We start from the raw sequence: 15,966 nt of genomic DNA, 5'->3' as shown, positions 1-15,966 counted from the left end.
AAAGAAAGAGAAACACACACCATTAATTCACACAAGCAAGCACACTTCATGCACACATGATTGCCAATTCTGGCAGCTTGGACCAAAATGCAACTGTCACATAAAGTGGGAGCAGCAATCTGGAGGGTGCAGGGAAGGGGGAGGGATAGCAGTGTACAGGTGGGGAGAGAGGGGAATGCTCTCTGGCAGCATGCACAGGGACTAGAATGCCAACAGGCACAGCGTCGGGAGGTTGTGGGGTAGGGGGGTGGGGAAAACGGAGCAAAAAAGAAGACAAGCAGGGAGAGATGGGCAGGTGTGTTGGTAGACGGTGGTGCAGAAAGAAGGTGGGAGACGAGAATGGGGAAGAGGTGATAGGGCATGGGGGCTAGAAACTGTTGGGTGGAGGGTTCAGGGACAGTATGTTACTGTAGGTTGATGTTAGAATAATTATGGGAGTGGAGAATGTGTTGTAATGATAACTCCCACCTGTGCAGTTCAGAAAAGCTGCTGGTGGAGGGGAGGATCCATATGGCTCAGGTATTGAAGCAGCCATTGAAATCTGGCATGTTATGTTCAGCTGCATGTTGTGGCACAGGGTGATCTACTTTGCTCTTCGCCACAGTTTGGTGGTGGCCATTCATCGTGTTGGACAGCTGGTTGGTAGTCATACCAATGCAAAAAGCTGTGTAAAGATTGCAGCAGAGCTGGTATTTGAAAGCAGCCATGTCATATACTAGCTCTGCTGCAATCAGTGCACAGCATTTTATATTGATATGACTAGCAACCAGCTGTCCAACAAGATGAACGGCTACTGACAAACTGCAGCCAAGAGCAATGTAGACCACCCTGTGCCACAACATGTAGCTGAACATAACATGATTCATTTCAATGATTGCATCACTACCTGAGCCATCTGGATCCTCTCCTCCACAACCAGCTTTTCTGAACTGTGCAGATGGGAGTTATCCTTACAACACATTCTTCGCTCTTGTAATTACCCTGGCCTCAACTTATGGTAACATACTGTCCCCACACAATCCATCCAACAGTGTCCACCTCCTCTGTGCTATCAGCTCTTTCCCATTCTTGTCTCCCACTGTCTTTGTGTGTCACCCTCTGCCAACACACCCGCCCATCTTTCCCCGCTCCTCTCCATTTCCCCACCTCCCTGCTCCACAGCCCCTGACACTGTGCCTGTTGTCAGTCTCGTCCCTGCACACTCTGCCAGACAGTGAGCCTCTCTCTTCACACATGTACACTATTATACCTTCCCCTTCCACACCCTCTCCAGATTGCTGCTTCCATTCCACATGATAGCTGCATTCTGGTTCGAGCTGTCAGAGTTGGCGGTCATGTATGGGTGAGGTGTGCTTGCTTGCTTGTATGAATGAATGGTGTGTGTTTCTCTTTCTTTTTCTGATGAATGCTGTGGTTGTGTACGTGTCTCTTAATTGTGCCTGTCTGAAACCTAACATGTCATCTTTATGAGAAGTACGAATCTATTTTTTCCTGTGTTGTTGATATTCCAATCCAGAGTTTCCATTGTTTAAGTTTAAGGCCATTTTGTTGAAACCCTGTATCTAGGTTGTTTAGTGTGTTTATTACAGCACCTGGAACTCCCATACATTTTCTTTTTCAATAAGTACTGATGTATCATCAGCAAACATGACTAATTGGCACAGATAATGAGAGGCAAGTCATGTATGTAGAAGAGAAACAAGGTTGGCCCCAAGAATGAGCCTTGAGGGAATCCTTGTTAAATTTTATCCCAGTGAGATGCATTGTTTATGGTATTATATGTTACAATTACCCTTTGCTTCTCATTTGTCAGATAAGACTTGGAATCGAATGCCTGCGTAAGGTCGCAAAGATACCTGCCACTTTATACCTTTTGTCCAGGGATGAGCTGATTTTTTCAAGGAACTCATTACCTGGATTCATGGTGCTTTTCCCTTTTTGGAACACTTATTGGTTTTTGAGAATAACATCATCTGTTACCTGGACCACAGCTACTTTTTCAAATACTTTGGATAGCAATGGGGGATGGAGATAGGACGGTAATTTCCCATATCCTCCTTTGATCCTTTCTCATGCAGTGATTTCACCTCTGTATTACATGTTACCTTTTTATGTATTCCTCGGTGTCCTGTATGTTTAACCTTATTGTCACATTACTTTTTTTCTATTTGGACAGATCTGATAATGGTAGTAGGCTGAAATCAGTAATGTGAGTTGTATAACTTACACGATTAACATGGATATTTATAAATAAAGTGACAAACATGATCACATATTTGTTTACAAACTTAATGTCTTCAATGTATAATTGGAATTGTTATTTTAACAATGGGAATTGTTATTTCTTACAAACTACATTATAAAAATTATAGACAACTGATTACTGTGAACTGAAACACCAATGAAGTCTAGAAAATACTTGGAAGAAATCTAAAAATTAAAAGTTTTTGATATGGTAGTGCCAAAACAATACAAACAAACAGAAGATATATTTGGAAAGGAACTTCTATGTGAATTAGTTACATACGGAAATAATTCATGTGTTTTTGAAACTGCTGAAAATTTATACTGATATATTGATTTGTTTACATAGTTTCTTAATTGAAGGAGAAGTTAATGTTTAGTTCAAAGTTCATTAATCCAGACAAATGCAAAAAAAACCTACGATTATTTAAATTCAGAAAAATATAACAACATGTAGAGTTAATATAAGAAAACCATACAGAAGTTGCACCCTGTACAAACCTAAGTTTTGTACAAGAGCAAAGAGGTAAGTAACCCACCATGATCAACATCTGACTGCCAGCTGGCTTGGCTGGAAAGGGACGCCGGGCTCTGCCCATAGTACGAGACATCGCCTTTCTCACGATTCGCCAAATCCATGTCCTCTTCTGTTGAGCTGAGACTTCGTGGCCGTTTGTGCCTAGGCTCTCCAGGGCTGTGAGAACTACGTGGCAGGGAAAGTGGGCCTGTAAGCACAAAGAATTTATCACAATGATGTGCACTGGACAAAAAATTTGCACAGACTTTCATCAGTATTAGTCATCCTCCATGACTAATGAAATGATCATTATTATTTGGTATTACATGTTCTCATCAACAAACAACTCAGAGCTAGTTTATATTAATTATAAAATTACATGTAATGTTGTTTTATTATTGCCACATAGCTTATTAGGAACCATTCAGCATCCCTCTATAGTGGCTATTAACAAACAGAACTCTCTGCAAATAAGCAGTATCTACAATAATGAGTAGATGTAGGATATTAATGTTTGTTAAAGATGGCAGCTGTGTTATCTTCTTTTGTAGACTAGTCTAGTTGATCAAGCTGGAGTATAACAGAGAAGCAATACCGGTATTTAAAACTGTGGAGAATCAAAACAGTTGTGAAAAGCTCACCAAATCATTGGACTGTAAGTCACCTAACTATGTATAGAGACAAACCGACAAATAGTACAAAGCAAGAGAAACAAAAATGATCATTTTCGTAAAATATCTCCTGTGTCTAATGAGAAAATAGAAGAGTGGGTAAATTTCACTTCTTTTGTGGCCGGAGGGCAGAACTTGTTCTACAAGGGTTCAGTTCAAACATCCAAACAGAACGGGAAAGCCGACTTTCACCGATCAGAAAAGGGCTACTACATCTAGCGCTAGCGCGTATGAGTGATTTTTGTCATCATGGCAAAAAAGTTTCCGTCACTGTCTCATCACGTCATAAAAGTGCTGACGAAGTAGACAGTCACTAAACTTTTTTCGAAATCAAAGCGTCCTTTAACGATATGGATTTTGAAAAGACGGTCATTATTTGCGAACGCATGAGACGTAAAAGAAAATACAAAACAGAATAGTGAGTACCCCCTTTGGAGTCACACACTAATACGTGGGAAGTTACACATAATGTGTTATAAAACTTACACAACATCAAAAGGAAAGTTTTCAATACTTTCGAATTGAACACAACTTGTCCCAAGCATTTGAAAATATTATTCGACTGATTACTTCCCATTTTTTAATTTTCATATTTATGACCGAAGAGCCTTTCAAATTTTTTGCCGGAAAGTGCTCGCCTTTTTTCTACTTCTTCTATAAGAATATCATTATCGATATCCTCTTCGCACACAGTTACGTTATGCGGAGACGTTGATGCCATGTTTGCGTGTCACTGTGTCGATAATCACAAAGTAAATGGGGAGCGGAGAATGCACGGAAAGTGACAATTTTGCCACCCGTGCACGCCTGGCTATCAAAACCTACTGATGCAATGACAGTTTTGTCACGGACTTGTTCGCTGGTCGGCAGACAAAAATGTCACACGGTTGTCACGTCGTAACATGCGCGTCTACTAACGTACTACATACAGCCACGGGCTGGACAAGACAGACGAAACGTCACGGTGACAAAAATCACCCGCGCGCCCAAGCCCTGAAGTAAACGCCATAAAGCAGGTCATCTAATTATTTGACCACAAGACTGAAAAGACTCTGTACCCTGTGTTCAACAACAAGAAATTCTATAGATGGCATATGGACATAATTACAGATGAAATAAGATAGGTAACATTTACCACATTTTAATGGCCTAATTACTGTGTATGAGGAACTTAAATTCGAAGAACGTATTTAAAATATCTACCATAAATAGAGCTGAGCTGAGTTTATTGTGAATCAACTTTGATTTGTTCCAAACAGCGAGCGGGTAGGAGCAGTGGTAAAAGCACTGGTTTCTTGTCCGGGTGGGGCGAGGTTACCGATCTGTGCTTATGAGGTTTCCACAAATCGTTAAATGTAAAAGCAGAAATGGTTGCATTGAAACGCAAACGACTGATTTCCTTCATCATCCTTGTCCTATCCAAGCTTTTGTTCTGTCCATAACGACCTTCCTATAATATGTCAACAATGTTTTGTGTATTTTGTGCACTACTGTATTTGAACTGTACGTACCGCATGCAATAACAATAGTGGGAATTCTTTTATCGAACAAGACTAATAATTTATATGTAAAACATGTTCATTCTAAGAGAATGTTAAACTATGCATACAGAGACTACGTTAGAAGTCTTGGTAATCTGACTTTCGTATCCATGTACGGTACATATTTGAGACAAGAGCGAAGTTAAAAATAAGTAATCCAAATTGTAGCTGCAAATTGTGTAGGATAGCTCGTGAAACTTCCCGCAAGCTTTCAAGACATTCCAAATACTTACATTCGTAAATCAATATCTTATCGTCCACAAACAGAAAAAAATTTCGTAAAAGTTACGAAGTCAATGGCCGTGTCGTTCTGACACATTTGGATTTTTTGTATAGGAGAGTTAATGAGTATTTTTAATTACATACCAGTAGTTTACATGAGTGGCGAATGATTAAACAACCTATGAATATCAAACAATTTATTCGACGTTACCAGATTTCCTGTAATAGCGAAATGAGAATGAAATACAGCTATAAAGATGATGAAATTTTTAACAAGTGCATTGGAACTGGCTCCATATTTATCGCATAAGATAATCTTGACTTCTAGCCGGTTCGCAATTCACGCTAGGTTAGTCAAAGCGGTAATTATCAGTTCGAAAAAAATGAAGCTGAGAAATTTGGTGATGGCGCTAATCCTCTATATAGTCACTCTCCCACGCGACACATTTTTCCCACCCAAGGCTGATTTGATGGAGACCTTAGCTCTAGAAGTCTGCATTTCGGCTGTTCCACGTAAGGAGAATTAACTGGATGAAATGACAGGAGGATACAGCGGTGAGGCATAATTGGGCAGTCCGAAGAAGCAGCATGTGTGAGGGTAACCTGCAGTTCACAAGACTTCGTACAAACGTGACGTCATTTTGATGTAACGCGCTTTATAGAAGATGAAAGAGCTGTCTATCGACATCCCATCGGATTAGGAAAGGACGGGGAAGGAAATGAGTCGCGCCCTTTCAAAGGAACCATCCTGGCATTTGCCTCAAGTGATTTAGGGAAATCACGGAAAACCTAAATCAGGATGTCCGGACGGGGGTTTGAGCCTTCGTCGTCCCGAATGCGAGTCTAGTGTGCTAACCACTGCGCCACTTCGCTCGGTAATACACGAGGCGAACATGATGTTCGGAACAATAACATTCACCCCAAGTAGAGGGAACTGGAGATATGCTTTTTCTTTACTGCAGGGTACGTTAACCTCGAGGTTATGTTGTTTATAGATGTATGAAGTTCTGCATTCATGTGGAATGGGCAACGGATAAGGGAAAGGTTAAAATGTTTGCAAGAGTAAGTCCGAAACTAAGTACTGATAAAGTTGCACTACATTAACTATTTTTCGTAATGCTCTTTAATGAACCCCGAAAGTGAGACAACTTGAAGATTTACAAGTATAAAACCAGCTGAAGATAGCATTGAATCCAATATCGTATTTATTCAAGTGTGCATTAAGGTGTCTCAAAAAACATGTTTACGTTTACGAACTCTGAAAACTAGTTTCAGATTTGGTTTTTAATTAGAAAGGGTGGGTAGCGATTCTATCACACGAATTAAAGCAACAGCTCATTTATCTTATGTCCCATGAATAAATGCTGTTTCACAACACCAGCACATTGAGGACCTCTCGAAAACGCGTCGGTATTGGTAAAATTTGTTGTAATAAAATGATGACAAAAGTAATATTGATGGTTAACTATTTACTTTAATTGAAGACGTTCTTGTTTGGAAAAGAATGTCGTAAAAGAACTAGCTCGTAAATTTTCTTTTCTACCTATAGATGGCTCAGAGTAAGTTACCTTTTAATTCTTTTGCAAATGAGTCGGTCTTTTCTATGCTTCTTATTGTGAGTGGTAGTTTGCTTTACGTGTTTTGAATATTTATTAGCATCTGCGTGTTTCATGTTTAATTTGTAAATCATTAACAATGACAACTCACTCCTGAGAGAGAGAGGGAGGGAGAGAGAGAGAGAGAGAGAGAGAGAGAGAGAGAGAGAGAGACGAGACAGTGGGGGGGGGGGGGGGTGGGGGGGACAGCATTCTTGTTTAGAAGCAGGAAGGCGAAAAAATTTTTTTTGGAATTTGTAGGCCACGAACCATCTACTGAAGTAGAAAACTGTGGTACTTTACGCTTCTAACCACACAATTACGACGAACTGGCGAAATTCCAGCTTTTCTGCTGTAACTGACATGTCATAAGGGGCTTAACCGACAACCTGTTATTATGTGATATTTAATTATAACAAATCGTACCAAGAACGAAATGTTATTATAAATCTTCAACGTGCCGTTTTTTTTTTAAATGGCATACTTTCATAATACGCAAGCTACGATACGGAAACTATCCACTCTGGAATTCAATACGGTGGCTCCCAAGCATCCCGCATCGAACTCCAACGGAAGTCGATAGCAGTTCCTGTGGTTTCGATAACCGTGTGTGACGTCAAAATGACGTCACGTTTGCACGAAGTCTTGTGAACTGTAGGTTACCCCAGGTATGATTGTGTCATGAGAAGAAGGAGCTAGGGTGTTGTCATCGAGTAGAACCACTCCCTCGGACACCGTCCGGCAACGCTTCGTCTTGACAACCTCCAATAACACCGTCGGGAGATTTCGGTAGTATTCTCCTGGACGATTTGCCTCTTATGAACATAACGTGTTAGCACGATTCCATGGAGGTCTAAAAAAACTCGCAACTACACCTTGTCCGACGATGGATGGGTCTTCACGTTTTTTTCGGAGGTAGTAACTTCACATGTTTGCCCTACTTACTTTGTACCTTTGTTCCGGACTCACAGCGACAAACATAACCCTCGTCCATGGAGATGAGGCTGATTAAGAAGTCGTCTGGGTGAATTGGCACAGTTACAGGATTTCCACAGCTGCCTCGGTTTGACGGGCTTTTTGATTTTGTGTGAGTAGTCGCGGAAACCAGCGGGTGGCGACCTTTGTCACTTTCAAAATGTCGTGCAAGATACACTGACGGAAAAAATGTGCGACATAAGTTGGTAAGCTCGTTTCAACATCTGAAAGATGATATCTATTCAAATTTCACGCCAGTCGCATGAGTGGCGCTAGTAGCGCCACTATGAGAACGCAGGTCCGGTTTGGTTTAAATATATGCCGTAACGGTCGTGAGCGTTAGTTACGTATGAGATTGGACGTGGTGAGTTGTGTTAGTCAAGAATGCCTTTTAGGCGACAAAGACGCCATTATCAACAGCTCACTGAGGTTGAACGAGGTCGTGTAATATGGCTACGAGAAGCTGTATGTTTCTTCTGCGATACTACAGAAAGACTTGGCACTAACGTGATTGCTGGCAGTGGTGGTCACGGGACTGTACAGTCGCAAGAAGACCTGGCTTCGGACAGCCACGTGGCATTGCTGGGAGGGAAGACCACTGTGTTCGGGGTATGGCTCTGGCGCATCATCCTGCAACTGCGGCTGTAGTTTGAGCAGCAGTTGGCATTACAGCGACATAACGAACTGTTACGAAACAGTTGCTGCGAGGAGAGCTCCGAGCCAGACGTTCTGTAGCGTTCATTCCACTGAACCCAAACCAGTGCCATTTGCGACGTCAGTGGTGTTCAAAAATGGTTCAAATGGCTCTGAGCACTATGAGACTTAACAGCTGTGGTCATCAGTCCCATAGAACTTAGAACTACTTAAACCTAACTAACCTAAGGACTTCACACACATCCATGCCCGAGGCAGGATTCGAACCTGCGACCGTAGCAGTCGCGCGGTTCCCGACTGCGCGCCTGGAACCGCGAGACCACCGCGGCCGGCGTCAGTGGTGTCAAGCGAGAGATTACTGGAGGGCAGAGTAGAGATCCGTTGTGTTTTCTGGTGCTGCCTCAGTGCCAGTGATGGCCGAGTGTTGATTAGGAGGCCAGTTGAGGAGCGGTAACCAATTTGTCAGCATTGGTCTTACACCTGGGGTTGGTCAGCGGTGCGGTATTATGTGACACCAGAATCACTCTCGTGGTTATCTCATGCATCCTGACTGCAAATTTATACGTGAGTCTGGTGATTCGACCTGTTGTGCTGCCATTCATGAACAGCATTCCTGGGGCTGATTTCCAGCAGGATAACGCTCACCCACATACTGATGATGTAATCCAACATGCTCTATAGAGTGTGGACATGCTGCCTTAGCTTTCTCGACCATCAGATCTGTCTCCAATCGAGCACATATGGGACATTATCGGACAACAGCTGCATTGTCATCCATAATACCAACATTAACCGCCCCTGTTTGACCAACTAAGTTAAGTGCAACAGGCAAGGAACTGGCTCTGAGCACTATGGGACTCAACTTCTGAGGTCATCAGTCCCCTAGAACTTAGAACTACTTAAACCTAACTAACCTAAGGACATCACATACATCCATGCCCGACGCAGGATTCGAACCTGCGACCGTAGCGGTCTCGCGGTTCCAGACTGTAGCGCCTAGAACCGCACGGCCACTCCGGCCGGCGGCAAGGAACTCCATCCCACAAACTGATGTCTGACGCCTGTACAACACATTGCATTCACGTTTACATGCTTGCATGTAACATTCTGGCAGCTACATCAGTTATTAATGTAGCAGCATTTCACACATGGAATGGCTTACCTCGCGCTTATATTAACCTGTGATCTTGCAATGTTAATAATTAAATATGCTACCTAGATAATTTTATTCCCGACATTGTTACATGGCAGTTTTTGCCAAACTGACACTGAACCAAATTGACATTCATTTATTTTAGGTAGGGCACCCCGTAATGTCTTGGTTTTTTTTTTTTGGGGGGGGGGGGGGCGGGGGGGAAGAGACCAAACAGCGAGGTCATCGGTCTCATCGGATTAGGAAAGGACAGGGAAGGAAGTCGGCCGTGCCCTTTCAGAGGAACCATCCCAGCATTTCCCTGGAGCGATTTAGGGAAATCACGGAAAACCTAAATCAGGATGGCCGGACGCGGGATTGACCCGTAATGTCACAATATGAATAGTTCACTTGAATATGCACGTAAATATGCGTTATTAGAGTGATCGATAATCCCTTTAGTTTCTGTTCTGCCTTTTTGGACTCTAGAGTCTTTTCTTTCTTCCAACAAGTTAGGCGAGCTGCCATGGGACATTTCCATACAGGGGCTCAACACAGGGTCATAAAAGGGTTTCTTTTTGAAAGCCCTGAGCGAAGGGGCGGTCACCTTGGCTGGGGGCTGCAGTAGACCGGAACCGTCCAGAGTGCTTAACAATAGGGGGCAGCCTGGCACAACTAGGAGGCTATAAAACTTCAGGGCTACGAGGAGCTTTAAGAATGCTTTCTAGACAGCTACGGCATGGAAAGTCAAGACACGCACTGAAAGCAAGTAACAACCACGTTGTGCGAGAGGAGGTAGCTGGGTGTTCTTAATCAACCTTGTAAAACGAACTCTGATTGGTTCACAAAAATTATTTTGGTAGCCGGAAGAAGGGCTACCTGTGTGTACGTTCCTTCCCTCTTATTGACCAGGACAGAAAATCACGCTCTCGGCGGGACAGAACTTCGAACTTCAGCCCCCACTTTTAGAGACAATTAACATCATTGACCAATCAAGGGATTTTTGTAACATATTGCTGAATTTTTCATTTGTTGGTGCTCGCAATCCTTACCGTAATTGGCCACAAAGTTCCCAACGCCGAGACAGCCAGAGCAATTTCTGCAATAGTGAGCAGAAAACGCGTCATCTTAGTTCAAAAAAATGGTTCAAATGGCTCTGAGCCCTTTGGGACTTAACATCTGAGATCATCAGTCCCCTAGAACTTAGAAATATTTAAACCTAACTAACCTAAGGACATGACACACATCCATGCCCGAGGCAGGATTCGAACCTGCGACCGTAGCAGTCGAGCAGTTCCGGTCTGAAGCACCTAGAACCGCTCGGCCACCGCGGCCGGCGTCATCTTAGTTGCCCACCGAGAACTCAGCAGTCATCTTCACCTCCCTCTTGCAGAGTTTAGGCTGTCGCAAGACGGGTGCAGATGCCGGAGCCCGGACTCAAGAGTCCAGAGCCACTACTTCAGGCAATCGCTACGGCATAACTGAGCATGGTGAGAACGTGCGGCAATTGCACTCGTCGTGACGAGGGGACCGCGAACTTCCTTATTTCGAGATTGGTTTGGCTTAACTGAATACACACAGGCAGCTCAATTGCCTTATCCTGCACTTGCATATAACTTTCTGGGGCCGTTATCTCTGGTGTGGTCTTCTGTTCCATCTATTAGTTGCATTCGCAATCACTGGCGTTTATGTGGGGACTTTTAATCTACATCTGCATCTACGTGATTACTCTGCTATTCACAATAAAATGCCTGTCAGAGGGTTCAATGAACCACCTTCAAGCTGTCTCTTTACCATTCCACTCTCGAAGGCACGCGGGAAAAACGAGCACTTAAATTTTTCTGTGCGAGCCCTGATGTCTCTTATTTTATTGTGAAGATCATTTCTCCCTATGTAGGTGGGTGCCAACAGAATGTTTTCGCAATCGGAAGAGAAAACTGGTGATTGAAATTTCATGAGAAGATCCTATCGCAACGAAAAATGCCTTTGTTTTAATGATTGCCACTGCAATTCACGTATCACGTCTGTGACACTATCTCCTCTATTTCGCGATAATACAAAACGAGCTGCCCTTCTTTGTACTTTTTCGATGTCATCCGTCAGTCCCACCTGATGCGGATCCCACAACGCACAGCTCTAGAGTAGGGCGGACAAGCGTGGTGCAAGCAGTCTCTTTAGAAGACCTGTTGCACCTTCTAAGTGTTCTGCCAATGATTCGCAGTCTTTGGTTTGACCTACCCACAATATTATCTATGTGATCGTTCCAATTTAGGTTATTTGTAATTGTAATCCCTAAGTATTTAGTTGAATTTACAGCCTTCAGATTTGTGTGACTTATCGCGTAATCGAAATGTAGCTGATTTCTTTTAGTACTCATGTGAATAACTTCACACTTTTCCCTATTCAGGGTCAAGTGCCACTTTTTGCACCATACAGATATCTTATCTAAATCATTTTGCAAGTAGTTTTGATCATTTGATGACTTTACAAGACGGTAAATGACAGCACCATGTGCAAACAATCTAAGACGGCTACTCAGATTGTCTCCTATGTCGTTAATATAGATCAGGAACGATAGAGGGCCTATAACACTTCCTTGGGGAACGCCGGATGTTACTTCTGCTTTCCTCGATGACTTTCCGTCTATTACTACGAACTGTGACCTTCCTGACAGGAAATCACGAATCAGTTTGGTTAGAAGGCGCTTGTGAGGAACGGTGTCGAAAGCCTTCTGGAAAACTAAAAATATGGAATCAATCTGACATCCCGTGTCGATAGCACTTATTACTTCATGAGTATAAAGAACTAGTTGTGTTTGAGAAGAACGATATTTTCTAAAACCGTGCTGACTATGTGTCAATAAATCGTTTTCTTCGAGGTACTTCATAATGTTCGAATACAGTCTATGTTCCAAAACCCTACTGCAAATCGACGTTAGTGATAGAGGCCTGTAATTCAGCGGATTACTCCTACTTCCCTTTTTGGGTGTTGGTGTGACTTAAGCAATTTTCCAGTCTTTAGGTACGGATCTTTCTGTGAACGAGTGGTTGTATATAATTGCTAAATATGGAGCTATTTTATCAGCATACTTTGAGAGGGATCTGACTGGTATAGCATCTGGAGCGGAGGCCTTGCCTTTATGAAGTGATTTATTTGCAATCGTATTTCCTCACACTCATGCCAAGGTCTTGACGTATTCTTTTTTTTTTTTTTTTAATGTCACTGGATCATTGTGCTTTCTGTGATGACTGGGAATCCAATTCATGTTTATTAACTAACAATTTATTTAACTTAAGTGTGATCTTTAGTTACAGTCTGTACATAGATGAAACTGTTCTTTAATATATCTGTGTGAGCTATAGGCTCATGTCATCGTGTTTGTTAGGGCAGTCCCTATTGTTACTCCAGACTGCAGTAGTTTCCATTATGCAACGTTTCATTAATTAATCCCAAATACCTTCGGGGGAGGGGCGATTGTTTACTGGTTAGTCAATAGTTATGGGTCTTACTAGCATCATAGGAGTATGCTGAGCACCCAGCCGTAGTCTCCGACTCTGTGCAGGCCGGTCCATTTCAGGAATGTTATTGCCCACAAATAATTGCCTCACAAATGCTTCTTTATGACAGGGTACTTTGTCACGCTGATTCACTCACCGTCTCCAAACTGTTACTCTGCTATACACCGTGCACAATGCTGTAAAATGTGTCCATATCCTTCCGCATTTAGCATTTTCTTAAGTGCAATAATGGGACCACACCCAAATACGAAAAACACCCATAACATACATAACACTTTCTCCTCCGTACTTCACTTTTGGCGCCATACATGATGGCAGATAACGCTCTGCAGGCACCCACCAAACCCAAACCCTTCCATTGAACTGCCACAGGAAATAGAGCGATTCATCACTCCGTATCATCCGTTTCCAGTCATCCACTGTCCAGTGAGGTCGGTCTTTGCACCACCTCACGTGCCACCTAGAACTGATTACAAGAATTTGTGACTTATGAGGAGCTGCTCGACCATTGTACCCATTATTTTTAACTCCCAATGCACAGTCATTGTGTTGCTGGACTGCTGGTAGCACTTTGAAAATCACGAGTGATTCCATCCCCTAACTTCATGAGATTCTTTCTACAACTACACTACTGGCCATTAAAATTGCTACACCAAGAAGAAATGCAGATGATAAACGGGTATTCATTGGACAAATATATTATACTAGAACCGACATGCGATTACATTTTCACGCAATGTGGGTGCACAGATCCTGAGAAATCAGTACCCAGAACAATCACCTCTGGCCGTAATAACGACGTTGATACGCCTGGGCATTGAGTCAAACAGAGCTTGGATGGCGTGTACAGGTGCAGCTGCCCATGCAGCTTCAACACGATACCACAGTTCATCAAGAGTAGTGACTGGCGTATTGTGACGAGCCAGTTGCTCGGCCACCATTGACCAGACGTTTTCAGTTGGTGAGAGATCTGGAGAATGTGCTGGCCAGGGCAGCAGTCGAACATTTTCTGTATCGAAAAAGGCCCGTACAGGACCTGGAACATGCGGTCGTGCATTATCCACGTCCACAGTTCAAAGTGCCGTCAATGCGAACAAGAGGTGACCGAGACGTGTAACCAATGGCTCCCCTGATAATCACGCCGGTTGATACGCCAGTATGGCGATGGCGAATACACGCTTCCAATGTGCGTTCACCGCGATGTCACCAAACGCGGATGCGACCATCATGATGCTGTAAACAGAACCTGGATTCATCCGAAAGAATGACGGTTTGCCACTTGTGCATCCAGGTTCGTTGTCGAGTACACCATCACAGGCGCTCCTGTCTGTGATGCAGCATCCAGTGTAACCGCAACCATGGCCTCCGCGCTGATAGTCCATACTGCTGCAAACGTCGTCGAACTGTTCGTGCAGATGGTTGTTGTCTTGCAAACGTCCCCATCTGTTGACTCAGAGATCGAGACGTGGCTGCACGATCCGTTACAGCCATGCGGATAAGATGCCTGTCATCTCTACTGCTAGTGATACGAGGCCGTTGGGATCCAGCACGGCGTTCCGTATTCCCCGCCTGAACCCACCGATTCCATATTCTGCTAACAGTCATTGGATCTCGACCAACTCGAGCAGCAATGTCGAGATACGATAAACCGAAGTGCGATAGGCTACAATCCGACCTTTATCAAAGTCGGAAACGTGATGGTACGCATTTCTCCTCCTTACACGAGGCATCACAACAACGTTTCACCACGCAACGCCGGTCACCTGCTGTTTGTGTGTGAGAAATCGGTTGGAAACTTTCCTGATGTCAGCACGTTGCAGGTATCGCCACCGGCGGCAACCTTGTGTGAACGCTCTGAAAAGCTAATCATTTGCATATCACAGCGTCTTCTTCCTGTCGGTTAAATTTCGCGTCTTCGTGGTGTAGGAATTTTAATGGCCAGTAGTGTACAATAACGACAACTTTAAATAAAAGTAATATAGCTGACACGCACACACACACACACACACACACACACACACACACACACACAGAGAGAGAGAGAGAGAGAGAAACCGGAGGCTTGTGCACTTACTGTAGGCGCCGGTGGGCATCATGGAGGTATGGTCGGAGGCGGGCGGCGTGTAGCTGTTGCAGTAGTAGTTCGGGTTCTCCAGCTTTATTGCACTCACTGGAGGCTGCATGCCATTCGGGCCCTGCATGATAGAAGCTGAAACACACAGACAAACATCCCATCAGCACTAAGTTTAGAACTGCGTTTCAGCTCTGCAACGCAGTGCATTGTGTTTTGTTATGACATGTGTGATTATTTCGTGTAACAGCAACGAAGGACTAAAAGAAACTCTAGCATATGGTGTTCGACGTGACGGACTATATTTTTAAACTCTCCAAGATTTATACTTTAGGTATGCAGAAGAATGTTAGTAAAGGAGGCTAACTGTTCCAATATTTAACATAGGATGTCACATCTAAAGTTGACATTTACCATATTTCACAACTGGTTTCAAATATCTGGACAAGATGTTAGACAAGTGATATTACGTTAAGAATCGAGTATTTTCCTACCTAATTTGACTTCATCACTATTTATTTATCGATATGCAGTTATGTAAATATCTTTGTAAACAGAACAAAATAGGCTTTTTAAAACAGCTCGAGATCTCCAGGTAAAAATCTTTTTCAGTACGGCTATGAGACAGCAGCCGCGCGGGGTAGCCGCGTGGTTAAAGGCGTGTTACCACGGTTCGCTTGGCTCCCTCCGTCGGAGGTTCGAGTCCTCAGTCGGGCATGAGTGTGTGTGTGTGTGTGTGTGTGTGTGTGTATGTGTGTGTGTGTGTGTGTTGTCCGTAGCGTAGATTAGTTTAAGTTAGAGTAAGTAGTGTGTAAGGCTAGGGACC

General features: G+C 43.4%; 1 protein-coding gene across 7 annotated transcripts in view; it reads right to left on the bottom strand.

The window, feature by feature from the left end:
* LOC126470658 (nuclear factor 1 X-type) overlaps positions 1-15,966 on the bottom strand; it is a 597,492-nt gene that overhangs the window by 78,939 nt on the left and 502,587 nt on the right. For all 7 annotated transcript variants that reach the window (XM_050098642.1, XM_050098644.1, XM_050098646.1 and 4 more), the window contains 2 exons: positions 15,144-15,278; positions 2,784-2,969 (listed from right to left, as the gene is read on the bottom strand). In XM_050098642.1, coding sequence (XP_049954599.1) covers positions 2,784-2,969; positions 15,144-15,278 — 321 coding nt within the window. The remainder of the gene's footprint in view (positions 1-2,783; positions 2,970-15,143; positions 15,279-15,966) is intronic.

Source organism: Schistocerca serialis, chromosome 3 (genome assembly GCF_023864345.2).
Source record: "Schistocerca serialis cubense isolate TAMUIC-IGC-003099 chromosome 3, iqSchSeri2.2, whole genome shotgun sequence".
NCBI classification, from domain to species: domain Eukaryota; kingdom Metazoa; phylum Arthropoda; class Insecta; order Orthoptera; family Acrididae; genus Schistocerca; species Schistocerca serialis.
This window is presented reverse-complemented; position numbering and strand designations above follow the sequence as displayed.